Raw genomic sequence first — 24,530 nt, 5'->3', positions numbered from 1 at the left:
TAAAGGTTCTATAGGATAATCCTTTTGATTGAACTTGTTTTAGTGTTATTTGACATGTGACATTCATTTCTGCTACAGCTTTAATGCTGATTACTATGTTTTACCCGTTTCTATTACAGTTTTGTCCCACATGTTGCATCATTTGAATTGCTTTATCTTTGTAAATAAAACCTGCAGAAATCACCTGCTCTTTCTGCCAAGTCATGAGATCTGCTTTAGATTGCTGGAATACCATCACCTGTCATGACGTAGACTGGACAACAAACTACGTTTGGAGAAGAGAAATCGAAACTTAACCACACTGAGGTGGAAATCGAAAGCTATAAAAAGTGGGAGGGTGCGAGTGTTCAGACTATATAAACAAAGCCAGCTGAGTTTGAGCATCTTCACCTGAAAACCTCAACTCTGAGAACTACTTTTGATCAAAACTCGTCACCAGGTGAGATATTTTCTTCCCATTAAATTACATGATCTAGTTTCTAAAATCTATGTTTTAATTTGATTGTATTTGTTTTCCAGATTGCTTCAATCATGGAAATAACCGTCGCTATGCTGAACGGGACGCAGCGTACAATGGTTGTGCCTCCAGACGCCACTGTTGGATCCCTAAAAGCTCTGATCGAGACCCAGATGGGAGTCCCAGCTGCGACCCAGCGGCTGGCCTATGATAACTGCCAGAGGGTCCCGTTGACCGACGACACCCTCTCTCTACAGTCCTACGGACTCCGCGCCGGGTCCCGGGTGTCCCTGCTCATCACGCAGCCCCCGCAGCCCCCGCAGCCCGCCACCATCGAGGTGTTCCTCAGAAACGAGAGGGGGCAGACGAGCACTTATCGGGTCAAGCCCGACGAGACCGTCAACGACTTCAAGAAGAAAGTCGAGCACCGGGAGGGAGTGCCGGCGGGCCAGCAGAGGCTCGTCCACCAGAGCCGGGAGATGATGACCGGAACTCTGGCGGACTACGGAGTGAAGAGCATGAGCACCATCGACATGATGTTCCGCCTGAGAGGAGGCGGCGGCACTCACCTCCACTGTTGATTTTGTTAATTTTACAGTTTTTTTTTTAAATATGTATGTTTTATGTGTAGTTAAGAAATAATAATAAAACTAACAAAGACAAGTTTGTATCTCGTCGCATTTGTTATATAGTTCTCAAAGATCTCCAATGAAAATTGTGTTCTTGTAGGATTTTCTCATCCCTAAAAAACATGTGGTCACTTTAAAAATGTTGCTAATTTCTCAAAGAAAAGCAACTTTTTTCTTTTAATCAATTACTTTTTTCAATAAATGATTCAGAAATACACTTAGATACACTGAATAATGTGGTAACAGATTAATCTTTCAGGGCCCATTTTAGTAAGAATGTCATTTTTAATAAATTACTTAAGATCCAACTTGACATTGACAGAAACATTCATTAAAAAATTAATTTTATTATTTAAAAATTCTCAAAATTATGTCTTTTCTGGTGTTAGGGTTGGGTTTGACCCGTTTATATAAAATAACTTTATATTAAAAATAATTAGATCTCAAATTAAAATTATTAGTAGATTTCACCTAAAACACTGACAGCCACCTTTTCCTCCAATCATGTGAGAGTTAGTGGATGCTCATATAGTTGCAAAATAAACAAACTCGGGCATGTCCAGACACATCCTACTTTTCTCTGATTTAGATTTCTAATTGGACACATTAAGTGATTTATGTTAGTTTGATTTGTTTCGGTTTTGTTCCGATGTGTTTGAATTAAAGTGTTTCAAATACACAAATATAAATGTATTTTTGCATGTTCTTGAACTGACACATAACATGACATAATTTACAAATAATTTTTAAATTAAAGTGTATCAAGCAAACTAATTTAGAGATTATTTCTAAACCTTGCAGAAATTTTCCAAGTAACACAACCTTTTTTATTTGTATGATTCTCTTGATCTGGTTTGGGGACCACAGGATTTCCTCTCTGCTCTTTGCAGATGATGTTGTTTTGTTGGCTCCATTAAGCCAGGATCTTCAGCATGTATTGGAACAGTTTGCTGCCGAGTGTGAAGCGGCTGGGATGAGGATCAGCACCGCTAAGTCTGAGGCCATGGTTCTCGACCGGAGAAAGGTAGTTTACCCCGCTCTCAGTGGGTGGAGTGCTCCTGCCTCAGATGGAGGAGTTTAAATATTTTGGGGTCTTGTTCACGAGTGATGGAAGATCGGAGCGTTAGATCAACAGGCGGATTGGACTGCATCTGCTATTTTGCGGTCGCTGCACCGGTCCGTTGTGGTGAAAAGAGAGCTGAGCCAAAAAGCAAAGCTCTCAATTTACAAGTCGATCTTCATTCCAGTACTCACCTATGGCCATGAGCTCTGGATCATGACTGAAAGAACGAGATCCTGACTACAAGCGGCTGAAACGAGTTTTCTCCGGAGAGTGGCTGGGCGCTCCCTTAGAGATAGGGTGAGAAGCTCGGTCACCCGGAGAGAGCTCGGAGTAGAGCCGCTTGAGGAGCCAGTTGAGGTGGTTCGAGCATCTGATCTGGATGCCTCCTGGACGCCTCCCTGGAGAGGTGTTCCGAGCATGTCCCACTGAGCGTAGACCCCGGGGAAGACCCAGAACACGCTGGAGAGACTATGTTTCTCGACTGGCTTTTGAACGCCTCGGGGTCCCCCCAGAGAAGCTGGAGAACGTGGGAAGTCTGGGCATCTTTGCTTAGACTGCTGCCCCTGCGACCAGGTCTGGTTTTTGGTGTATTATCTACGCACTTTACTACAGGCTCATTTTCATCACCTATCACCGAAGTGCTTCAGAGTGATTGCTCATAGTGTCAGAAGGCTAATAGATGAGTAGAAAACCTGAGTGCAATCATGTTAGCACAGCTCAGTTGCCCTGTGGTAGAGTGTCCGTCCTGAGGCGGGAAGGTAAATTCTTGCCTGAGTTACACCTAAGACTCTAAAATGGGACCTAATGCATCCCTAGTTGACTCTCACATCATTAAGGGGGTGAATTGTTTGTTAGACTACCAAATGGTTCACAACCACAACTGTGTCTGCAGCTCATTGCTCCCTGAAGGGATGGATTAAATGCGGAGACAACTAATGTGACTAATATGACTATTAACCATATCATAACAGTTTGTCTGGTTAGAGAAGCTATAAAACTGACCCTCTGAGTAGGTTGAGTATCTGGAGCATCATTTGTGACAAGTACAGTCTTCAGTCTGAGAAATGGATGCCTCACAGGTACTCAACTGGCAGCTTTATTAAAAAGTACCTGTAAAACGCCATGTGAAGAGCTAGTAAGGAGGCAAGCACAGGATGCTGGTTTCAGGTCAGAATAGTAAAGAAAAAGCCAAATCTGAGACTGGCCATCAAAAAGAAAAAGATGAACATGATAACATGGAACATGATAACTGGAAAAAAAAAAGCTATGGACAGACAGATCGAAATTTGAGGCAAATGAACCCCACAGAACATTAGAGATGCAGAACAACTGAAAAGATGCTTGAACAAAACAATCCCCAACGCCATCAGTCAAGCAAGGTGGGGGTAATATGATGGTCGATGGTTGCTTCGGTGCTGGTGATGTGGGAGATTTGTTCAGGGTTAAAGGGACTTTAAATAAAGAAGGCTATCACTCCATTTACAACACCTTGCTATTATGTGGGGTACGGCATGGTGTTTGATTGGAGTCAATTTTAATGTACAACAGGACAATGAACCAAAGCACATCTCCAAATTGTGTAAGAATTATATAAAGAAGAAGCAGCAGCTGGTATTATACTGTAATGGAGAGGCTAACACAGTCTCCAAGTCTAAACCCCACTGATCTGTTGTGGGAGCAGCTTGGCCGTACGGTACGATAGAAGTGCCCATCCAGCCAATAAAGATCACCTCAACACACCAACAGCTAGAACGCCAAAGGTCTACAATGCTGGAATTGCTGCAACTTTCATTAAAGCTAGGTTTGAAGGAAAAAAAAGGTATTTCAAATAAATATAATTATTTCTAACCTTGTAAAGTCTTGACTATATATTCTGTTTATTGTTCAACTCATGTGGAAAAGACAAAATTGTCTGGGTGACCCCAAACTTTTGAAGAGTAGTATATATAAAGAAGATTAAGGTTAAAGTACAATTTCTGAGTATTTCTTTATTCAAATCCATGTGAATCGGGAGCAAATGAAAGCGTGCCATGAGAAATAGCTCGGCGAGATTTTAAAAAAGATTTATTGCATTATTTTAATCAAAAAAATGTTGACATACATTCAAGCTGTTGCAGCAGCAGCAGCAATGTGTTAAAAACCTTTTCTTAGGAATGGCACAAAGTTGTAACATATTTAAAAGCTGGGTGTATTTTCTCAGTCCTCTGTCAAATCCTAATGAGCAGAAATCTCCGCTGGTTTTCATTTTCTCACAGATGCAAGGTAGGCATACCAAAACAAAGCGATGAAGTTTGCAAACAGCACACGGAACTGAAACATAAAAACAGGGGAAAACATCACGATCTGTGTTAATAAGATGAGAGTATGAGGAGGATGAAAGGAGGAAAGAATACCTGAACAGGTACAAAGTTGATGTTTATGAATTGAAATGGGGTCCAGACTTTCCAGTTCATCTTTAGAGCAGTCCAGTAACTGCTTCTCATCTTTTTCTCAAAATCTTCCCATCCTTTAGCCTGAGGAAAATGTCAAAAGATTACATTTTTGCAGGAAAATACATTTTTTTATATTCTTCCGTAACAAACCTGCAATATTTTCATTTTCAAGGACGCTGGGCTGTCTGGTAAAATTTTCAAGTTTTAAGATTCAAATTTTTTTACGTGCATACAACTTAATAAGGCTTTTTTAGAAATGAGATGAGTAGTGGTCAATATTTTCCTCCCCAAAAATGGTTATCTTTTAAATAATACTCTATATCAAATGTGTTTTTTTAACCTATTTAACCAAGGAAACTTGAAAAAGATTACTATAGTAAAATCACAAATATTTTAATCACAAAAATTAAATAAACGATAAGAAAGAAGTGTCACACTGACATTTTATGTCAATCAGTGGTGCACAATGTCCAATAAAAAAAGACTCACTTCCAGGATGTTCATAACAAAGTAAAATAGAAGCAAAAATCCAGGAGCGAAAATGAGGCGATCCAGGAGCAGCCGCTTGACTATACAAAGGGGATCTGTGGTGGGCATCCACAGCTCCATCAGCTGGTAAAAGAAATGGCTCACTGGTCCTGTAATAAGCAACCTGCAGTGAACAAAAACATCATGAATACACACTCTTTTTAATGCTTGCTTTCAGAAAAAAAGTGATTGTGACACAAAGTGATTGTGATATGAAGCATTTTGTTCTTACTTTAGACACTCCCCTTGTACTAGCATTGCTAACATATTTAGACAACCTTTGGGAAGACTTTCATGCCACAAAAAGAAACTTTAGGCCTCCTTCAGGCCTCAAATCTTACCCAAAAACAGCATATCTTGCAGCTCCAGCCACATTTATATCATTAGCTGGAGATCCACTTTTGGCCTTTTTTCTTGCCTCCAGGATCTGTGACAATAGATTTCCCAAAGCTGAAAGAAGGCCACTGGAAATGGGAAGAATACACAAAAACATTAATAAGCAACAGGTGTCGCAACGTTTTAATGTGCAATTAATTAAAAAAGAAAACTTCAAACTGAGTTTTTTAAGGTGGTTGTTAGGGATTGACTAAGGTAAAAAACAGTGAGCAAAGGGCAGACAAACAGAAAAAGTAAACATTAAAGTACACGTTTTAACTAAAATGCCAAAAAAAAAAGTGGCAAATAAACAACATTGGAATATTTAAAAACATGATTAGCAGGTAAAAAAATAGTAATAATAGGATTTTCACAAAAACTTTCATATAGACAGAGAGTGTAAACAGTGACATTAACTTTAGACTGTCAAACAGAGGAAATGGCCGTGAGGAGCCAGCGTTCAGACCTGGACAGAGACTTAGTGAGGATCGGGTAATTCTTCAGCAGGATCAGGTACTGCTGGAGCAGCCGGGAATGGACCGGCGCGTCCCGGAAAGGCACGCTCTGCACAGGCATCGCTACTATCTAAAGAGCGGTGGACACAGGCACAAATGAGCGGACACAAGTGGAGCCTGCCACGGGTGTCTTCCTTGTGCGTCATGACGTCACCGGTGGTACCTCCCTTTTGACGTAAAGGCGGAAGACTAGTTTTTTATTTTTTTTTTTATTAGTAAGGAATTTTACATTTTATCTCACTGAAAAAAAAAGTTATTTTAACTTTAGTTTACATTAACAAGATTTTGTTAATTCTTCAGCTCATATAAATCAAACATTTTCTCCTCTGTTTCCCATTTAATTTAAATTAATTTAATTCTTAGCTTTTTTCAGATATAAAATCTGCACATTAGAGCTTAGAATTCCAGTATGGTGATTCGTGGATTTCTTTCAAATAAAAAAATAGTAAGAAAGAAATATTTTAGGTCTGATTCTTTTAAATTTGTTTTACTTATAGTTTTTTTTTTTTTTTACAAGATACAAACTAGAGAAATCTATATAACAAAGCAGATTTTAAAATCTAGGATAGAGATTCCCTTGTGGGGAAAAAAACAAAGTTTAAATTGTATTTTCTTTATTGATCTTTATCAAATTAAGTTTTGTATATTTAATTGCAAAAGAAAGCACCACAAATTAAACTTTCATTTTGTGTCTCACCTTCAAGATGTTTCTGGACATTGATTCTTATAGAGCTTATGATGAAATACAAAAATACAACTTTTGTTAATTATGTAAAATTACCCATAAATGTACAGGAAGAAATCACAACAAACACATCATCTGATTTGTATTGAAAAGGACATTGTTTTAGGAAACATAAGAAAATAAACTTTATTGCATAAACTAAAAACTTACAGATCTGTTTATCTGTATAGATGACAGAATTCCCATCACAACAGCAACCATCCAGATTTGAAGGCCAAGATGATAGAAATGTGTCTCGCACAAACATTCTATTAGAACATGTAAAAATAAAAAATAAAAAATGGTAAACTTACACAAACAATTTCAGGAAGAAAAAGGGAAAGCTTATGAGTGGGTTTTGGTCTAGAGTTAAGGAACACTTATTGGAAAATATACCAAACACATTAACTTAAAGTGCTTTCCAATCAATGGGAGACTTTCCAGACTTCTTTAGCAGCTCGTTGGTCTTTGAAAAATGTTTGCAACCAAAAAACCCTCGATGAGCTGAGAGGGGAGAAGGATGCACCGCCTGCAGCACGTGGTGATGTTTCTGGAAGCAGATAGAAAACCATGCAATGACTGCAAAGCAAGAAAGGCCTCTGTTGACATTTGAAAGGTTAGGACGTACCCTGTTGATGGCAGATCCTTTCTTCTGAGCATATGCCCCCCAAAGCAAGAAAACGAGGCCCTGCAGGTTGTTGCTGAGCCACTGAACCACAGCATCAGTAAAGACCTCCCAACCTTTGTCTTTGTGGGAGTTGGCCTGGTGTGCTCGAACGGTCAGCACAGCGTTCAGCAAGAGCACACCTGGTGAGAAAGGTCAAAGGAAAGATGGACAGCAGGTTTGTAGATGACCAAACCTGCAACACTGCATTGAAACATTCTAATGAATATTCAAATGTTTACCCTGTTGAGCCCATCCAGACAGATCTCCATGACCAGGATGCTTAAAACCTTCAACATCTGAAGCCAGTTCTTTGTACATGTTCTCCAAGCTGGATGGTAGAAAAAAAGAAAGTGTTAAAATGCAGATTTGAATTAGATCAGCTATAGTGCAGAGTCTGTGAGGATCCTCGGAGCTCTGTGTTTCACATCCATCAATGAATTAAGGTAAACGCAGAAGTTGCATACCTGGGTGGAGGAGGAACAGGTCGTTTCACGCTGAAACACAATCCATGAGCTTGACCAGGACCATGATATGGATCCTGTCCCAGAATCACCACTTTGACCTAGAATCAAACATGTTTTTAGGATTTCTAAGTCCTTCTCTCAAAAATATCTTTAAGCATATTCAATGTAGTGAAATTTTGATGCGCAGATAAGACTATTGGAGTGAAACAAAGTCTGATTTCACAGCAGCAGCTTCTTTACCATCTTTATTTAGGACACAAATATAAAATGTCCCAAAAAGAGAAAAAAAAAAGTGCAACAACACATTTTAAATCACTTTACGTAAAATGGAAACTAATGAACTATTTAAAATATTTACGCTCCCAAACTTTGCACTTCCCTTTTAGGTAAATAACATTTTCTCTTATTATTTTTTCCTATTATTCTCTGTTTACTGTTTGTTTATTTATAATTTCTTGTTCATATGTATCATTTTTTGCAAAAATAAATAATGATCATTGTTGAATTGTCTATAAGCTCTGTAAATGTGGTTATATTCAATAAAGTTTAAAAAAAATGGAGGGTCTAGAAAAATGTGAGATTCCCAATTTAAATTTGTAAAGAACATACAAGAAAATAAAAGTGATATTAGAAGTAAGCATCCTCTGCCCACACCTGTTGACCACATGGTCAGATGTTTGTGTGTAACTTACGTCTCTGATGTCACACATCTGGGTCCAGGTGAAGACCTGATCTGCAGGTGGGTACACAGTGCCGCGCCTCCTCTCGTCAGAAACAAACTTTGTCAGCTGTGGCACGCATAGGAAATAATTAATAGTGCTGCTAAACTACAGAAGCTGTGGTGCAACTGGATGTGTGGACCTCTCACATCTTTAAAATAAGGTTTCGTAAACTCAAACAGGAGTTCCCGGCGCCAGCTCTCACTGAACCCTTGCGGGGTCAGTCCGGAAGCGAGCCTCTCCAGCGCCGCTCTCTTGTTGCGGGCCATCTTTTCCAGCTGCTCCGGAGACAGAGGAGAACCGGGCGGTTCTGGATCCGCTGCCGCGATCTTCGGCTTTTTCTGAATAATTTTAATGTATTGAGAAGAAAAACGAACCGACATGAATATTGATACATGCAATTTATTAATACCCGAAAGGCAAAGAGGCCGTAACATTTTCACGTTACGCTAGCAGGCAGCGACATATTTGACAACATTTCAGAACACCGCGATTGCCGTGAACGCAGCACGGATTACACTACAAATCTCGCGAGAATCCACAGAACTATCTGTGCAGGTACAGCATACATTTAAAAATAACTTAATATTTAAGTTCAACTTCTGTATTAACTGTTCAACGAAATAAATTGTTGTAGCCATAATTATTTTTGCTTACCGGCTCGATAGCATCCTTCGTTGTTTCATTTGTCTCCTTAGACGCCCTCTTTTTAGAAACCGGTGAGAAAAACGAGTTAATAGTTTTCTGTCCAATCATTATGCTAAAAATCCCGAGAAAATTAACTGCACTGAATTTCCTGGAGGACCTAACTATTCAACTAATTTATGCACAGCAAATTAATAGCAAGACTCCAAGTAAAGCCACCTCGCGGACGATAGTTTGGGTCTTTCGCGCCTTAATTGAGTGACGAAAGCATTTATGGTAATGAGGTGAGCTGTGTTCAAGAGCAGCTACTGTTGTGAAAGCTGTTTTGTTAAGCAAATATCTTTTCAGGCCACATGTTGTAAAATTTTGACATATTTGTGATATAGTTAAAAAGGTTAGTTGGGATTCTATGCAGAAAGGGGAAAGTGCAGTGTGGATTTAAGGTTTTTCTTTCAATAACAAGCTATAACAGGACAAGTTAACCCCAGGGGTCTTTGTGAGGAGGGACTTTAGAAGGAATATGCTTGATGTTTCCTCTGGAATGAGGAAAACAAATACTTGGAACAAAGAAGTTCAGGACTATGTTTAGGGAATTCGGTTGATGTTAGAAGAAGGGTTTAATTCTGGGGATGAGAACTACAGATGTAATTTTTGTCTTGAGGATGCTGGGAAAGAATTGTGAAGGTCAGAAGGAAGTGGAGTTGGAGGTGGCAGAGATGAAGATGTTAAGCTTCTCTTTGGAAGTAACCAGGATGGATAGAATAAAAAACTAATACATTAGAGGAGCGGCTCACGTTAGCCATCTGCAGACTGAGATGGTTTGGACACATTCAGAGAGGGATTGTCATAATGTTGGTAAATGATGCTGACTGAGATTGGAGGTCCCAAGAGAGAGGCATAGTGGAAGACCAAAGTAGAGGCTCATTGATACAGTTTCAGGATACAGATAGGGTTGGAAGGAGGCAGAGATCCCCTGAGGAGGCCCCAAAAGCAAATAGCTGAAAGACAAAGAAGAAAGTCTATGATTTTTGTAAATTATGTGTGATTTTAAAGACTGTTTACCCCTCTATAATATTAATTTGTCTTTGTCTTGTCCAGGAGATCAAATCCTATTAATACCTGAACCCGAGAACCACCAGTGTCCTTCTACAGCTATGGAAAACTGTGTTCTGCAAAGCCAGAATAAACATTTACCAACAAAGAATTCTCCTGAAAGAAGGGATTGGAAGAGGATGAAACTGGAGGATGATGATGGCATACAAGAGAAAGATGACACTGAAGGAGGAGAGTTCTCCCATCCCATTCCCTGGCAAAAAATAGAAGCAGAGGGACTCGACTGTGACTATGCGCTGATCTTCTCTAAAAAGGAAGCAGATGAGCTATTTGAGCATTTGGAGGAGGAGGTGGTGTACTCCACAGGTAAACTCCCATCTTTTTTGTCTGAATTATAACCGAGGATTGCATTGATCCATGCTGGTCTTTTAGGAGAAGAAGCAAAGGTCCAAGTGTATGGAAAGGTCTACAACATTCCAAGAAAGCAGGCGACGTATGGAGACACGGATTTGACGTACAAGTATTCTGGAGTGACCCGTTCAGCCTGCCCGTGGACTCCCACTCTGGAAAACATTCGAGACGCCGTCACAAAAGCAACCGGGCACACATTCAACTTTGTTTTAATAAACAGGTGAGAAACCATAACCACATGTGCAAACGCTTCAGGAGCTCGAATGCGATCCGTTTCTGCCGTAGGTACAAAGACGGGCTGGACCACATGGGCGAGCACCGTGACGACGAGAAGGAGCTGGACCCCGCTTGTCCCATCGCTTCAGTCTCTTTAGGAGCAGCGCGGGATTTCATCTTCAGACACAGAGATGCTCGGGGGAGAAACTGCAGTCGGCAGATTGAACCCGTGAAGCTGGAACTGGCCCACGGAAGCCTTCTCCTCATGAACCCGCCCACCAACACCTTCTGGTACCACAGCCTCCCTGTGCGGAAAAAAATCCTGCAGCCACGCATTAACCTCACCTTCAGACGCATCTTGAAGAGCAAGAAATGAAAGTAAAATATCAATATCTACAGAGATATTTTCATTTAAACAAAAAGACTACTGGTTAACTCAATTTTTTTGTGTTACCAACTCAGATTTTTAAAACATCAACCATCATTTTTGATGCAAGACATTCTTTAAACGTTTCTTATTTTTCTTATCAATTTCAAACACTGTTAAAAGAAAAACATCTAAGTGAATGCCCAGATTTTGTTGGTTAGATATGAAAACTTTAAATAATCTTCATTATTGAAAAAAAAAAGGTTCTCCTAAGGTGATAGTTTTAAATAAGGTTGGAAAATGTTGCAAATGTGTTACCTTTTATAAAAAATAAATGACATAAATAGAGTCAAGCAGTGTTATTTCTTTATTCCTGAAAATAATCTTCAAAAACCACGCAAATACATGAAACATTACATAAAAATACATGTGCAAACACCTGACTGGGACGTTCTTGATTGTTGTTTTAGCAGTTATTGTTCCAGAATTAAAAAAAGTATGTAGGAAAATGCTGTATTATATTTGAAGTGATTTTATGCATAATTTTAAAACTTTCCGAAAAGCTAGAATAAACTACTTTTTCTTTTTTTAAAAAAGAGAGGGGTTAAAAATGTCAACCATTGAAAACAACATGGCACTTTGAAGCTGTCACTCAATCTTTTTCTTAAAATATAGTTTACATTCACTTCCTGGAATGATAAGACGACAGTGGAAGTCTTGAGTAAAGGTGCATCCGCGTCTTAATTAGCAGCTTTTGAGTTTAAAATTTACAGGCAAAGACCAAAATGAAATCAAAATCTGAAACAAATTGAATCCATATGTAATGTCAGACACACCACAGCATGATGCCAAAGAGCTTCACCCAACAACTGTATCAATTTCACACAAAAACAACGTAGTACAAGGTTGTCACCTTGAAGCATACACGTCCTTGTTTGCTTACTGGAGCATCAAACCAAAAGCTGTTGAAGGAGTTGTTAGATCTACAAAAAGTAGTTTGTATGATACAAGATATCCAACACAAATCCCACAGGTTCTTCATCTTTGAGGTTCAGAGCTTCCTGCTGTGATCAGAAACGCTGCATATCAACCCCAGAAAGCTGCGATCCAAACCACCAAAAAGTCCAGGATGGCTTTTTTTTCCCTTCTCGTTTGTTAGTCTCAGAGCCAGCAGACAGTTTTTTATTTTTCCTGACAGTAACCGTTCCATCTCAGAGGTTGTGGTCATTCCTCCGACCGCGGGCCTCGTCCGGGCCTCTGAACTCTCTCGTAGAAGAGCATGTAAGCGTTGGAGGACAGCACCTCCTGCAGGCTGGCTTTACGGACCGAGTCGTCTGACACCCAAAGCCACTGGGAGCTGAAGTTTGAAGAGCAGCGAGAGGAGGAGGGGCAGCGGCGATATGTGACGAAGTGTCCCGAGTGCATGTCACCAAGATGAACCAGAACAGCCACCAGCTGGAAAAGGTACTCTGCAGAACTGGAGGGAGAACCACAAGACATGCAGCTGATTAAAAAACCGATGTGGATCCATCTGGAAGATTTTGCTCCTTGTCATTTAGTGTTGGTGTTTCATCAAAAAATACAAAGTTTAAGATAATTGAGGCTTGTTTGTACCTGTAGTCGTAAGTGAGGCCAAAGGGATTTTTAACACCAGAATGAAGAAACATAGAAGAACAGGTTCCATTTGTGAAAGGTTTGTTGTTGTTATGATGTTCTGCATCACAGGAGAGACAAAAAAGCACAATGCAGAGATGAGAAAAAGCTAAAATCCATCATTTTAAACTAAGAATACCAAACTCACCAGTCCCATTAGCTGTAGGCTTTTCTATGGAATCATCAAAGCTTTCCGCCTTTATGGTTTTAGGAGCACATCTGACCTTCTGCGTCCTCGGCGTGGAGCTGTCGTGTTTGTAACGATCCATTGACAGATACTCTGAGAACTGAACGTGCTCTTGGCGCTTGATGGGGGAGCCTTCATTGGACCACATCAGTCTTTGTAAGTGGATGCAGAGGCACTGAGGGAGCTGAACACAACATGGAGAGTTAAGGAGAAAAGCTAACTTTAGTCGAGTGAAGGAGTTCTTTAAAATAAAGTCACATGTTGGTACATTTATTTAATAGTGCGGTGATGAAGCGTTACCTTTCCAAGTCTCAGCTGTTTAACAAATGTCGTCCTCTGGTTTTCTAGAACTTCCCCGTTTATTGATGAATGTTGTTGAAGCTGAACAAAATATAGAATAAACTAGTCAAGAGAGAAACTGTACAATTCACAAACACTAGTTTAGGTGTTAAATGCAAACTGCATGACAAACTTAGAAAAAAAAATACCTTTGTGCAGTTTTCACATTCCACTTCTTTGATGGTTTCAGAGGAAATAAAGTGCTGCAGACATTGATCTAGTGAGATTGGGCGACCCTGAGAACAAACAGATTTATTCTAAAACTATCATCTGAGCACTGATACCACAGTGAAAGTCTTGTGTTTCAGGTATGTGCCCTTACCCACTGAGGTAGGAGGATGGACAAAGAAAGGCTCTCAAAGGAGTCGTACCGCACTGGACTCTGGAAAAAAACGGTTGGAAAAAGGAAATGTATAACAAAACAATACAAATTGATTAAAAAAACAACAAATACAAAACTTAGAAACAGAAACATATAAAATAACATTCAGTTTTTCAAATATAAAACACTTTATTTCCTTTTGGTTGTAACAGAAGCCACAATATTTGCTTTTTACTCATGTTTGAGCAGTAAATTGGTGCAAGTCATCTTTAATACAACTTATGTGTGGTCAAGTTGTCATACAAAAGCAACAGAGAGGAAATTCACATGACACACTCTGATGCCACCAGATTACAGGAAAGAAGGTAACATGGGGAAAAGAGGCTTAAAGCTCTTCACTTCCCTGCCAAAAAAAGTCACTCACTTGCGTTTCACAGCGCTTGCATGACATGTTGCTGGTTAACCGGCCATGGAAAGGATGCGGAAACTTCCAAGGACCTGGTATCGGGTGAAGGGGGGCTGCAAAGGAAAAGCAAGAAAATAAATATTTATTTATATTCCCTTTTGTCTCGGATTTTCTCTCGACTCTTACCTCTACTTATACAGGCAACAGCTTTATCATCTGGATTAGGAAAACTCTAAATAATAAAATAGAATAAACACATTTACTTAATGTAAAGTTCAGCAAAAGACAGCATAAAGGCTTTGCCAGAATATTCATTTAATACTTGCCTCAAGAGACTGCACGTCAAACAAATGTGTGACCTTCAGTTGACGATCTCGCTCCTCCTCCAGAGAGGATGTGATGACATGAAAAAGCTCATGAGCATCCTATTAGAGGAGAAACCAACACTGTAACACAAACCGTACCCCAACAGGTGCTTAGAAGAGAATTACAAGATTGTGTTATGAACAAACCTGCTCTTCAAAAGAACTGATGTGCCAGCGATACAGTCTGAGTACATCCAGGAGGCACCCAGCGTCAAGAACATCTTCCTCTCCAGGTTCATCACTACTCAGAGCTAACGCCATGTGGAGAAAGGACAATTATGAGCACTTAATATGCACTCCTGAAAACTTCACCCCAGTGTTTGCAGACCTTTGAGTAGCTGCAGCAGCGTTGTCGACAGCTGGTTGTCTTTGCACGACTGAATGGTGGGCAAACCGGAAAATTTCTCCAGCCACCTGATGAAGGACGGACACGCCGCCAGGCCTTGGAGCAGAGCGTTCAGAAAGCAGGTGTTTCCCAGATTCAACAGACCTGGAGCCATCCCTGCAAAGACAAACCAGGATGAGCACCGCAAATATAAGAAGGGCGCTGCATCCACAGTGCTGTGCAGCTGGTAAATACATTCCTACCTTTCTTCCTCTTCTTTCTCTCTGTAATCGGGCCCCACAGGACGTATGCTCCAGCTGCAACAGCAGCTGCGATCCCCCCGATGACGCCCCAATTTTTGATCATTTTGTTTCTAGAAAAAGAAGAACAGATTTAAAAAGTACAATAAAAGCAATAAATAGATAGCTAAAGAAAAAAAATAACTAAATATATTAATAATTATGTAATAATCACAGCATTTGCGGAATTCAATTCAAAATATTTTTTTGCAAAATGGCATGAAGGGATTCTACATGTTTTCTATAGTTTTGTGATCATCATCAATATCCATAGTTGCTCTGTCAATATAATTTTGGTAAAGTTTAAGCTACTAACTTCACAGAATACCACAGACAAAAAATAAAGCTTTATCTCGCTTCTTTTGATTAACTCTGGTGCTACGGATCACAACAGACTAATAAAACCACGTTTTTTTTTTTAAAAGAATTTAACAGGATTGTGTTGCGTCTTTGAAAATCCCCTAAAAAGGGGGCGGGGCCAGTGGAGCCAGACTGAGCGGCGGAGGTGCTCACTGTCATTTTATTTATTGTTTTTTTGTTGGTTTTAAACACCTACCTGACTTGTGTCTAAAACATAAATCATGCATCAAACCGAATCAGAACTATGACACAAAAATTGTGTTTTTTAGTGAATTGTGAGTAAAGTGAATCGTTTCATCTCTAGTAACAACACATTTTACTACGGACTCTCATAAAAGCCACATCTGTGAAAGAGCATCACACAAAATATTCATGTGCACTATCAGCTCAGACACGGATACATCCTCCTGAGGGGGGTCATTACTCCAATTCAACACAGCATTCCTGTACTTTCTTCTCAAGTTTGCAAACTACACAATCCACAGGAAATCTCTAAAAAGAGAACTCACAAAAAAGATTGAGAAGTAAAATTTAGCATAACACTAATTAACCTAAAAGGAGACATTTTGAGATCTCAAACTATCAAAGGCTTTAGAAACAGAATAAAACTTACAAAAACATTTAACAAAAATGTTTAGGTTTAGAATAAATATTTTTGTTTTATATTAGCAGATATTGTCGTTAAACTAAGTGAGGCCGAGTTGTGAAAATCTTACCTTGAACTTCACTTAACTGCACTTTTCTCTCATCAGAAAAAAGAAAACTAAATTAAACAAATAAATGTTGTAACCTGAACTTCCCTTAAGAATTACGAAATAAATAAACATCATACTTGATTACATCAAGCTCAGCTGTCCCTGTTGATAAAGTGAAAAGGTTGGTATCTTCTATCTTATCTATTTCTGTAAATACAGTGTCTATCAAAAACAACAGCGCATACAGGTGAGTTAGCGTTAGCATTCGGCTACACTTACCAAAAACACAGAGGTCGGACTGTCCTCCGACCCTAAACTTTGAGTTGAACATAAACAATATTTAAATTTCTCTCCCCCTAAAAAATGAAATGCTTAATTGCTGTCCCCGTTTACGTCTCCCGGTAGATTTAGACTCATAAGCCAGAATGCGCGTTAGCTACCTTCTCTTCTGCGCATGTAACTCTGTCGCAGATATACAGCGACGGCCTGATGACCCACAATTATCCCCCGTCACTTAAAATAAGCAGGTCGTAGCCAGATGGTGAGGTCTTACCTGATTCCAGATCCGGTGCCAAGAAACCTCCCAATAAGCTTATCGCAGCTTTCATGTCTGAGCCACAACATTCTGATGTCTGGAGCGGAACTCTTTTATTGGTGGAAGATGTTTCAGCACGGACCATTTAAAGAGCGTACTATGGTGTAACAGTGATAAAACTCCGTAGCTTTGTTGCGCACAATAAACTGCACTGTACTGTAATATGAAAGAAAAACATTTTTTTTGTTTTAATTAATGAGGAAAGTAATCATCAAATAGCATATTATTTTAAAGCACAACCAAACTAATTTTATATTAAACCTATTTAAATGTCTTGATATTACTTTGTATTAGAAAAGTTAACCTTTATGAAAATAATCAATTATTTTTACTATAATAAATAAGGAAACTTATGAATTATCTTTATTACATTGTTATTGTAACGAAAATCAAAAGTAAAGCATTTTAATCACATTACACAAAATATAACACAAGGGAAACGAACCATAAAAAATGCATCATTAAAAATCTCAGTAATAAATTGATTTTAATATACCCCCAGTTAACATTTCATTGTTCAAAGCAACAAGAGCACAAGGCATAGGGGAAAAAATGCTTAGTAATAATTTTTCGTTTCTTTTCCATTATCTTTGAGTTTAACCTTTGTGGCAAACCGGTAACTATATTTCCTTAAAAAACTCATTTTATTTTGATAATTCCCCTGTGTTAAATGCTTATAACTGGTAGTTTCAGAAAATAAATAACTGTATTCGTGTTGTAGCATAAGTTGAGTTATTTTGACATTTTTCTTCTTTTCTGCCTTTTATTTTATGAGCTTTTTTTTTTTTTTTACCCTATTCTCTTTAGAGGCACATAGGCATAGTTTTTTAATCTTATATGTAGGCTAATCTGTGTTCAGTCTTTCATGTTTATCTCCATGGATTAAAATTACTTAGGCTGAATGTTGCACTTCTTCTGAAAGCATAAATTGCTTAATACTCCATCCTCCCGTGACATTTTCCTGCTGGGAATCTCATTAATTTAATATGAATAAAATTATGGTAATTCCGAATGTAGAATTTACATAGAGCCCTGACTGTATTGTTGGTGATTCTTGCTTTCATCTCTGCCTGCATTTTAATATTTGCATTTGTTGATCACTATGTGAAGTCATAAATAAATAAATACATAAAAACATGACTTTAAAACTAAATTATTAACAGACATGACATAAAAAACGTACAAAAAATATGAGTCAAGTATAAATTAAATTGAAAATATTAATTATAAAGTAGGCTGCATTAGATTACTTTTAAAAATAGGGAACTAGTAAACGATAGTAAACAAATTCATAATATAATTCGGTACTGATTAGCAAAAACTCCCAATCTCGATGAAACAGCTAAAACAATCTGATCCGGCTCTGTTTATTCCTAATTAAATAAAATATAGGATTGTGTAAGCTATTTCCGCAGGTTGCTGGTTTCCAAAATGAATGTATCCGGATGTCTCTCACAGGGCAGGACGCCCCTTCATTGGCTGTCAGCTGACACCGGGGGGTAAGTCGCTCTCCTTGGTGCTGAAATCGCTGCACACCACGATAATGTAGACGACGATGAGGCCAAAATCAGCACAAACACGCCAAAATGGACGACGATCTGTTCCAACTGAGACAACTTCCGTGAGTAAAACCGCGATGTGCATTTATTCTAAACCAAACCATCCATTTTGAAGCATGACTGTGTTGACACGACGCTCGACTCGCTTCGTGCTCGTCTAATCTAATCAGCTCCCCAGACTACAAATAACGTGACATTCCTCCGAATCCATTTGACTACATTTATACCAAAATATACCACAATTAAGAGGAGACAAATGCAGCACAGCGTCTCGTGGCTGCTACAGTTTGTTTACACTGCCGGCTTTCTCTATGAAATCGTGCGTGTTTTTTAATTGGGTGCAACCTTGCGGTGATTTTTACTGTTATTAAAAATTTAACCGGTTATGGAACTTGACAAAGCTAAAAAAAAATAATAAAAAAAACATGCACTGTTTATTTAAAGATTGCAAAGCATCCCCTTCAATTAAGCTTAGGCTGGGCCACAACACTATAGTCGACTTCATGGATACGTCTTAAAGACACAGAGACAATTTTCACTCTAGAAAAATCATTAACGTGATGCAACACAATATTCAAAATTATTTATTAAAAAAAATATTCAATTTTTCTTAATAATAATAATAATAATAATAACCTATTTATGTTATTCTATAGTGTTGTTCGCTTCAGGCGTACAGGTGAGAGCACGCGCTCTGAGGAAGATGGAGACAGCAGGCAGCAACAGGATGTCAGGGCAGTGGAACTGGGTGATCAGGAGTCTGAGGCCCTCACAGATGGAGCTGAAGTCCCACGAGAGTTTGCCAACCCCACTGACGGTACAGTACAGAATGCTGGACTTTGTTATGATAGACCCACACAACAGGTTTCCTCAGGACGGCCATCTTTCTCTCATCCTTAGACACTTTCATGGTAGAAGATGCTGTGGAGGCCATCGGCTTTGGGACCTTTCAGTGGAAGCTCTCCATCCTCACTGGTCTATCCTGGGTGAGAACGCTCAAACACTGTGAAATATAAGGTTTGTTTTAATCTTTTGGAAACTAATTGATGTTCCTGTTTGCTCAGATGGCCGATGCCATGGAGATGATGATCTTAAGCATCTTGGCGCCGCAGCTTCACTGTGAATGGAGACTGCCGAGTCTGGAGGTGGCCCTGCTCACATCGGTAATGGCGCTGAGATGTCTTGTATTCCTTAAAACAAGTTCGAAAAAATATTTAAAATGAGCACAAATATAAAGTTTTATGCAGATGAAAACTAAAACAATTGCCTCTTTCAATTCTAAAATTAAACTGTTAAATGTCCTTTAATCTTTTTACAGAAAGTATTTTTTTTAAAGATTACCAGTTTTTCTTTCCTTTCTTATTTGTGTAAAAATAATGATATTTTTGGGGGTCTGTATGAAAAAAGGGTTTTGTTTCGTGTCACATTTCAGCTATACCCAGTGTACAAGACAATTGACAACTTGTATAATTAGTACCAGCCACATCCCCAGCTAAGCTATGTAATCAACTTAGCCATATAATTAGTGTCAGGCTGCCTCTGCATGGTGTTTTGTGTTCTAGCTGCACTGAGATTTCTTTAGGAGGCTTTGCCTGAAGTCTCCAGGAAAATAATGTGTTGTTTTCCACTGCATCTAACAGAATGTTGTGCATAAGATGTGAGAGGATTGTGGGTAAAATTCTACTGTTGTGACGTGCACATTAATGTTTGCTTCTCATGTTTTAGGCAGTTTTCATTGGGATGATGATCAGCTCTTCATTATGGGGAAACATTTCAGACAAATATGGCAGAAAAACTGTGAGTTTCATGTTCTTTTAAATATGAACGTTGACTAAATTTACTTCTGAATTGCTGTTTGGCTCCGTTCACACAGGGTTTGAAGATGAGTGTGTTGTGGACGATGTTCTATGGTGTCTTGAGTGCATTTGCACCTATTTATGGGTGGATCCTGGTTCTACGGGCACTGGTGGGTTTTGGCATCGGAGGGGCGCCGCAGTCGTGAGTAGCCCTTCTTCCTCTCCACAATATGAAATGTAATTTGAGCTGAGGTTTACACACATGCATTCTTCTCCATCAGGGTGACCCTGTATGCAGAATTTCTGCCTATGAGGTCCAGAGCCACCTGTATCTTACTTATTGAGGTGTGGGGTTTCTTCTGTCCTTACAAACACATTTTTTCACAACAAAATTTTCAAACCACCTTTAATTTGTCTGATTTTGCAGATTTTTTGGGCTCTGGGGACTGTATTTGAAGTCCTTTTAGCGATTCTGGTGATGCCCACTCTGGGCTGGCGCTGGCTGCTTGGCCTGTCCACCATTCCCCTTTTCATCTTTGCCATCCTGTGTTTTGTAAGTACCGCAATCATGAATTTATATAAAGCAATAAATCCTAATGTGAGTTGTTTTTTATCTGGGGTTGGGGTGGGAGAATAGTGGCTTCCAGAGAGCGCTCGATATGATGTGCTGACAGGGAACCAGGATAAGGCTCTGGCTACTCTCAAACGCATCGCCACGGAGAACGGAGTGCCCATGCCTCTGGGGAAACTAATCGCTGCCAGACAGGTACAGCACAGTCTGTTCCTGCAGGAAACACATGCTGTTAATGCAAATTACACATTACCCGTGTGATATTGCTATTTTAATCAGTTATTACGTCTGCTGTTTTAAATTAGGAAGACCGTGGGAAAATTAAAGACTTATTTTCATCCCATTTTCGATGCACCACAGTTCTCTTATGGTTTATTTGGTGAGTATTTTCTTTCCTATTCTCCAACACCCCACAACCTCTAAATGGATCTATATGATTTAAAAGATAACACAAATTAGGCTAATTTCAAGCTGCATCTCTGTCAGTGCAGGTTTGCAAACGCCTTCTCTTACTATGGGCTGGTGCTGCTCACCACAGAGCTGTTTCAAGAGGGGGGCGCATGTGGAAGTGAGTCAGACAGAACTATGCTCTTCCAACAGTAGGAGCTTATTTACTCTGATCAGCTGCTGTCTGGTGTCTCCCTCTAGTGTCCAAAGGAAACAAACAGGAGCTTCGCTGCAACTTGGAGTGTAAATACCTTAATTCTGATGACTATAAAGACCTGCTGTGGACTACTTTATCAGAGTTTCCTGGTAAATACATCACATTTGAAATAGATTTTTCATTCTATTACCTCGTTCCAGCTATATTTAGCTGTTTTCTGACATAAACAAATATTTTCTATGTGCAAAAATATTGAAATAAAAATCATAAATAGGTGATTTTGTAATTAGCAGTTTTGTAATGATAATATTAGGTCTTCATGAAGCCATTTCAAGTAAGAAGTTCCTGAAATTAGTGCTGGAAACTCAGCATAACTCACTTTTGTCAGTTTAAGTGATATTTAATCTTTGTAATAAAGCCAGCTTGATGATAAATCTTCTTCCTCGTAGGACTGCTGGTGACACTGTGGGCTATTGATCGCCTGGGACGGAGGAAGACGATGGCTCTGTGCTTTTTCGTCTTCTCACTGGCTCTCATCCCGCTGTACGGCTGTGTTGGGAGGTGAGCTTGGTCGCAGCATTTCATCGCCTCTTAGATGTTGGTTCCTACTTACCATCCATCTGATCGTCTCTCAGAGTTTCCATGACGGTGTTAATATTCATCGCCAGAGCGTTCATTGCTGGAGGCTTTCAGGCTGCCTATGTTTACACGCCAGAAGTAAGATACCTTTCTGTTTTTTTGTTTAAAGAGTGGTGCATTTCAAATCAATAACTAAAATAATAGAGCCTCAGCTACATTTGTTTTTTCTGCAGGTGTATCCAACAGCAACCAGAGCTTTAGGTCTGGGAACAAGCAGTGGAATGGCCAGAGTTGGTGCCCTCATTACACCTTTTGTTGCTCAGGTAAAACCCTAAATGCAAAATCAAAGGATAAATTGATAAAATAAGACTTTTTTCCTCCTGTGTCTTCGCCCTACAGGTGATGTTGGAGTATTCGGTGTACTTGGCTCTCTCAGTGTACTGCTGCTGCTGCCTCTTTGCTGCCATCGCCTCCTGTGCGCTGCCGATCGAGACCACAGGCCGGGGTCTGCAGGAGTCCAACCACCGCGAGTGGGGACAGGAAATGACAGGCCACAACTCAGAGGGGATCCCACACTCGAGCTCCGGCTCCCAAGGCTAAAGACAGGCCGGCTGCAGCTCAATCAATGGCCAAGACGCTAACCATCTTCAGTTTTCCTTACATTCAGACATGATTGCAGCGTTAAATACACAACAAACTTGTGTTTTTAAGGCCGTTCCACCACTGCTGTCAGTGTTGATGCTGTATTCGTAAAATTGCAGACATGAAAGCGAGACTTTCATGGACAGAAGTTCAGTGAAGCTGGAGAAACTTCTTCTTTGTGGGAAAAAGTCAATCTTCAGCCACAAATAACTCCCATTCTTTTTTTCTAAAGAGCCTTAAAACTACCTATTCAGTTTGTTGCCAAGGATCTGAATCCAATGAGAAAAGCTTTGTCAATTAAACCAAGCATAGATGTGTATAGGAAACAAGATTATCCTGCTCAAACAAAACCCTGCTAAAATCCACCATATGTACACTTCATGAGACCGGCATCGTAGGGGGTAATGATGCTAAAATAATCAACCAAACATTCAAAGAAAGGTTTGTCTTTAGTTAAAACTGTTGCAGCTATGAAGGTGTAAATACTCAACAGAACTTCCAGGTCTTGTTTTCTTTCATTTATCCTCTGTTGGTGCAGTTTCACTTGAAATTTTGTAAAAAAATATTCAACTAAAACCTTAAAAAGCAGAATTTAATCCTGTAATGAGGAAATCTTACTCTTATATGGTCAAATTTTAAACAGCTTAAAAAAATTCAACAAAGTAAATCAAGCTAGAAAAGAGGTGTTCACAAATTAAAATGATTGTGGATCTCTCCCAAAATTGTTTTTTTTTCTTCCTGTTGGGAATATTGGGAAGATGCATTTTCCAAAAATAAATCTCATGAAATTCAAGTGGTCTGTTTAGCAGCATCCAGCAGTGAGAGGAGTTACTGAAAGAATAAACATGAAATGTTAAAAAATTCTTGATCACAAATTGCACTCCAACAGGGAAATTGGATTTTTAGGTCCAATTTTAGCAAATTGAACCCCCTGAGAAGTATGCATGAAAAACCTACTAAAAATAAACAAATTTGAAAACTGTAATAGATGCAAATGAGCCCCAAATAGTCAAATGCAGCTGCAAAAGTGGCCTAAATGTTGCCGCATAAAGACGATTGTAGTGTAATTTCTAAGCCTCTAGCAAAGAAAAGGCAGTAAAATGATTTAAAAAATCAAAATACATGTTTGCTCATGTTTAGTAAACACATTTTTGTCCTGATATTTAAGCCTTGGATCATACTGCAGCTCTTTTTTTTATTTTTCATTTTGAAACAACTCCTTTCTCCTGATTCATTTGGGTTCTCCAAGATGACAGGTTTAAAAGTGCTAAAATGGGTACATACATTAAAAATGACCTGCACTGTGCTGTATGCATGTTGACAGATGTGCTGTGTTAACAGACCTAAAAGCTGGAGCTAGTCTCAAACAAAAAAAAAAAACTGCTTGGACTAGTCTCCTGCAGCCCCACCAGAAGCACTTTATACTTTTGAACTGTTTTCCTGGAAGTGTTTGACTCTGAGACATTCATGATTAATATTCAAACATAAATTTAACCTCACAGGGAAGTCAAGACATCGTCCATGTTCCTGTGATCTGTGCATTTCTGTGAACACCTAAAAAAAAAAGACTCAGATGTTCTTAAACCCTGACGCTGTTCTGTTTGTAAAAAGGTAGACTTTGATTAGTCTTTCTGAGAAAAAGGGAAGCACAGGTCCACTAAGTTCACTCCTGCCGCCAGTGTTTGAGATTTAGTGCAGCATTATGTGTGTGTGAGCACAGATGTTGTCGATACACGGGATGTAAATGTGTATATGACAGTAAATACTCTTTCAAAAACAATACCAGTCTCCTCGTTTATTGCTGAAAAACATATTAATCTTTGAGTTTAAATGCCTACATTTAGACGGTTTTCGATTATTTCTTTGAGAGGGATCAATTGGATATTGTAGATTTTAAGGTGGAGTATTTCTGGATATTAAATTCATGTCTGCAAAGATTGAAGGCTGAGGAAATAACTATAACTTTTA

The 24,530-nt window shown here is 39.1% G+C and overlaps 6 protein-coding genes across 7 annotated transcripts; 3 read left to right on the top strand and 3 right to left on the bottom strand.

The window, feature by feature from the left end:
• Window positions 1–221: 221 nt before the first annotated feature.
• LOC112148036 (polyubiquitin-B) lies at window positions 222–1,120 on the top strand. Its single transcript, XM_024274817.2, has 2 exons — window positions 222–439; window positions 520–1,120. Exon 2 carries the CDS (start codon window positions 532–534, stop codon window positions 1,036–1,038), a length of 507 nt encoding a protein of 168 aa, XP_024130585.1. The 5' UTR covers window positions 222–439; window positions 520–531; the 3' UTR covers window positions 1,039–1,120.
• A 3,076-nt stretch (window positions 1,121–4,196) lies between these two features.
• pxmp2 (peroxisomal membrane protein 2) lies at window positions 4,197–6,298 on the bottom strand. The gene is made up of 5 exons (XM_024274818.2): window positions 5,951–6,298; window positions 5,451–5,573; window positions 5,071–5,233; window positions 4,543–4,662; window positions 4,197–4,459 (listed from the first exon to the last, which is right to left on the bottom strand). The coding sequence occupies exons 1-5, from the start codon at window positions 6,058–6,060 to the stop codon at window positions 4,391–4,393; spliced, it is 585 nt and encodes a 194-aa protein (XP_024130586.1). The 5' UTR covers window positions 6,061–6,298; the 3' UTR covers window positions 4,197–4,390.
• Window positions 6,299–6,743: 445 nt separating this feature from the next.
• On the bottom strand, window positions 6,744–9,498 carry unga (uracil DNA glycosylase a). Its single transcript, XM_024274822.2, has 7 exons — window positions 9,231–9,498; window positions 8,723–8,914; window positions 8,547–8,642; window positions 7,855–7,952; window positions 7,630–7,718; window positions 7,352–7,530; window positions 6,744–7,273 (listed from the first exon to the last, which is right to left on the bottom strand). Exons 1-7 carry the CDS (start codon window positions 9,327–9,329, stop codon window positions 7,133–7,135), a joined length of 894 nt encoding a protein of 297 aa, XP_024130590.1. The 5' UTR covers window positions 9,330–9,498; the 3' UTR covers window positions 6,744–7,132.
• alkbh2 (alkB homolog 2, alpha-ketoglutarate dependent dioxygenase) lies at window positions 8,913–11,596 on the top strand. Its single transcript, XM_024274823.2, has 4 exons — window positions 8,913–9,131; window positions 10,317–10,637; window positions 10,704–10,902; window positions 10,968–11,596. The coding sequence occupies exons 2-4, from the start codon at window positions 10,373–10,375 to the stop codon at window positions 11,272–11,274; spliced, it is 771 nt and encodes a 256-aa protein (XP_024130591.1). The 5' UTR covers window positions 8,913–9,131; window positions 10,317–10,372; the 3' UTR covers window positions 11,275–11,596.
• A 23-nt stretch (window positions 11,597–11,619) lies between these two features.
• usp30 (ubiquitin specific peptidase 30) lies at window positions 11,620–17,081 on the bottom strand. Of its 2 annotated transcripts, none has more exons than XM_024274819.2 (13): window positions 16,770–17,081; window positions 15,126–15,235; window positions 14,866–15,039; window positions 14,685–14,788; window positions 14,499–14,597; window positions 14,359–14,404; window positions 14,191–14,285; window positions 13,767–13,826; window positions 13,594–13,680; window positions 13,406–13,486; window positions 13,067–13,289; window positions 12,880–12,979; window positions 11,620–12,742 (listed from the first exon to the last, which is right to left on the bottom strand). In XM_024274819.2, exons 1-13 carry the CDS (start codon window positions 16,838–16,840, stop codon window positions 12,490–12,492), a joined length of 1,503 nt encoding a protein of 500 aa, XP_024130587.1. In that variant the 5' UTR covers window positions 16,841–17,081; the 3' UTR covers window positions 11,620–12,489. The 2 variants fall into 2 exon arrangements, with proteins under 2 accessions (XP_024130587.1, XP_024130589.1); XM_024274821.2 differs by lacking the exon at window positions 16,770–17,081 and adding an exon at window positions 16,496–16,758.
• Window positions 17,082–18,154: 1,073 nt separating this feature from the next.
• On the top strand, window positions 18,155–24,342 carry svopa (SV2 related protein a). Its single transcript, XM_024274827.2, has 16 exons — window positions 18,155–18,432; window positions 19,027–19,187; window positions 19,271–19,356; window positions 19,435–19,533; window positions 20,096–20,167; window positions 20,244–20,368; window positions 20,448–20,511; window positions 20,594–20,719; window positions 20,804–20,932; window positions 21,043–21,116; window positions 21,229–21,305; window positions 21,386–21,490; window positions 21,791–21,902; window positions 21,977–22,058; window positions 22,154–22,243; window positions 22,320–24,342. The coding sequence occupies exons 1-16, from the start codon at window positions 18,398–18,400 to the stop codon at window positions 22,518–22,520; spliced, it is 1,638 nt and encodes a 545-aa protein (XP_024130595.1). The 5' UTR covers window positions 18,155–18,397; the 3' UTR covers window positions 22,521–24,342.
• The last annotated feature ends 188 nt before the right edge of the window (window positions 24,343–24,530 follow it).

The sequence above is a fragment of the Oryzias melastigma genome, linkage group LG9, assembly GCF_002922805.2.
Source record: "Oryzias melastigma strain HK-1 linkage group LG9, ASM292280v2, whole genome shotgun sequence".
Taxonomy (NCBI): Eukaryota; Metazoa; Chordata; class Actinopteri; order Beloniformes; family Adrianichthyidae; genus Oryzias; species Oryzias melastigma.
This window is presented reverse-complemented; position numbering and strand designations above follow the sequence as displayed.

What these genes read in the sequence shown, in the direction of transcription:
- LOC112148036 (XM_024274817.2), top strand. Translation starts at nt 532, where the DNA reads ATGGAAATAACCGTCGCTATGCTGAACGGGACGCAGCGTACAATGGTT.
- pxmp2 (XM_024274818.2), bottom strand. Translation starts at nt 6,060, where the DNA reads ATGCCTGTGCAGAGCGTGCCTTTCCGGGACGCGCCGGTCCATTCCCGG. An exon ending in CTCACTAAGTCTCTGTCCAG is followed by an intron (nt 5,574 to 5,950) that starts GTCTGAACGCTG and finishes TCCCATTTCCAG; the next exon opens with TGGCCTTCTTTCAGCTTTGG. An exon ending in TCAACTTTGTACCTGTTCAG is followed by an intron (nt 4,460 to 4,542) that starts GTATTCTTTCCT and finishes TTTATGTTTCAG; the next exon opens with TTCCGTGTGCTGTTTGCAAA.
- unga (XM_024274822.2), bottom strand. Translation starts at nt 9,329, where the DNA reads ATGATTGGACAGAAAACTATTAACTCGTTTTTCTCACCGGTTTCTAAA. An exon ending in CCTGTTCCTCCTCCACCCAG is followed by an intron (nt 7,719 to 7,854) that starts GTATGCAACTTC and finishes TCTACCATCCAG; the next exon opens with CTTGGAGAACATGTACAAAG. An exon ending in GTCTGGATGGGCTCAACAGG is followed by an intron (nt 7,531 to 7,629) that starts GTAAACATTTGA and finishes CTTTCTCACCAG; the next exon opens with GTGTGCTCTTGCTGAACGCT.
- alkbh2 (XM_024274823.2), top strand. Translation starts at nt 10,373, where the DNA reads ATGGAAAACTGTGTTCTGCAAAGCCAGAATAAACATTTACCAACAAAG. An exon ending in GGAGGTGGTGTACTCCACAG is followed by an intron (nt 10,638 to 10,703) that starts GTAAACTCCCAT and finishes CTGGTCTTTTAG; the next exon opens with GAGAAGAAGCAAAGGTCCAA. An exon ending in AACTTTGTTTTAATAAACAG is followed by an intron (nt 10,903 to 10,967) that starts GTGAGAAACCAT and finishes TTTCTGCCGTAG; the next exon opens with GTACAAAGACGGGCTGGACC.
- usp30 (XM_024274819.2), bottom strand. Translation starts at nt 16,840, where the DNA reads ATGTTGTGGCTCAGACATGAAAGCTGCGATAAGCTTATTGGGAGGTTT. An exon ending in AACAGCTGAGACTTGGAAAG is followed by an intron (nt 13,290 to 13,405) that starts GTAACGCTTCAT and finishes TGTTGTGTTCAG; the next exon opens with CTCCCTCAGTGCCTCTGCAT. An exon ending in GGCCTCACTTACGACTACAG is followed by an intron (nt 12,743 to 12,879) that starts GTACAAACAAGC and finishes TTCTCCCTCCAG; the next exon opens with TTCTGCAGAGTACCTTTTCC.
- svopa (XM_024274827.2), top strand. Translation starts at nt 18,398, where the DNA reads ATGGACGACGATCTGTTCCAACTGAGACAACTTCC. An exon ending in TCCTCACTGGTCTATCCTGG is followed by an intron (nt 19,357 to 19,434) that starts GTGAGAACGCTC and finishes CTGTTTGCTCAG; the next exon opens with ATGGCCGATGCCATGGAGAT. An exon ending in AGAGGGGGGCGCATGTGGAA is followed by an intron (nt 21,306 to 21,385) that starts GTGAGTCAGACA and finishes GTCTCCCTCTAG; the next exon opens with TGTCCAAAGGAAACAAACAG.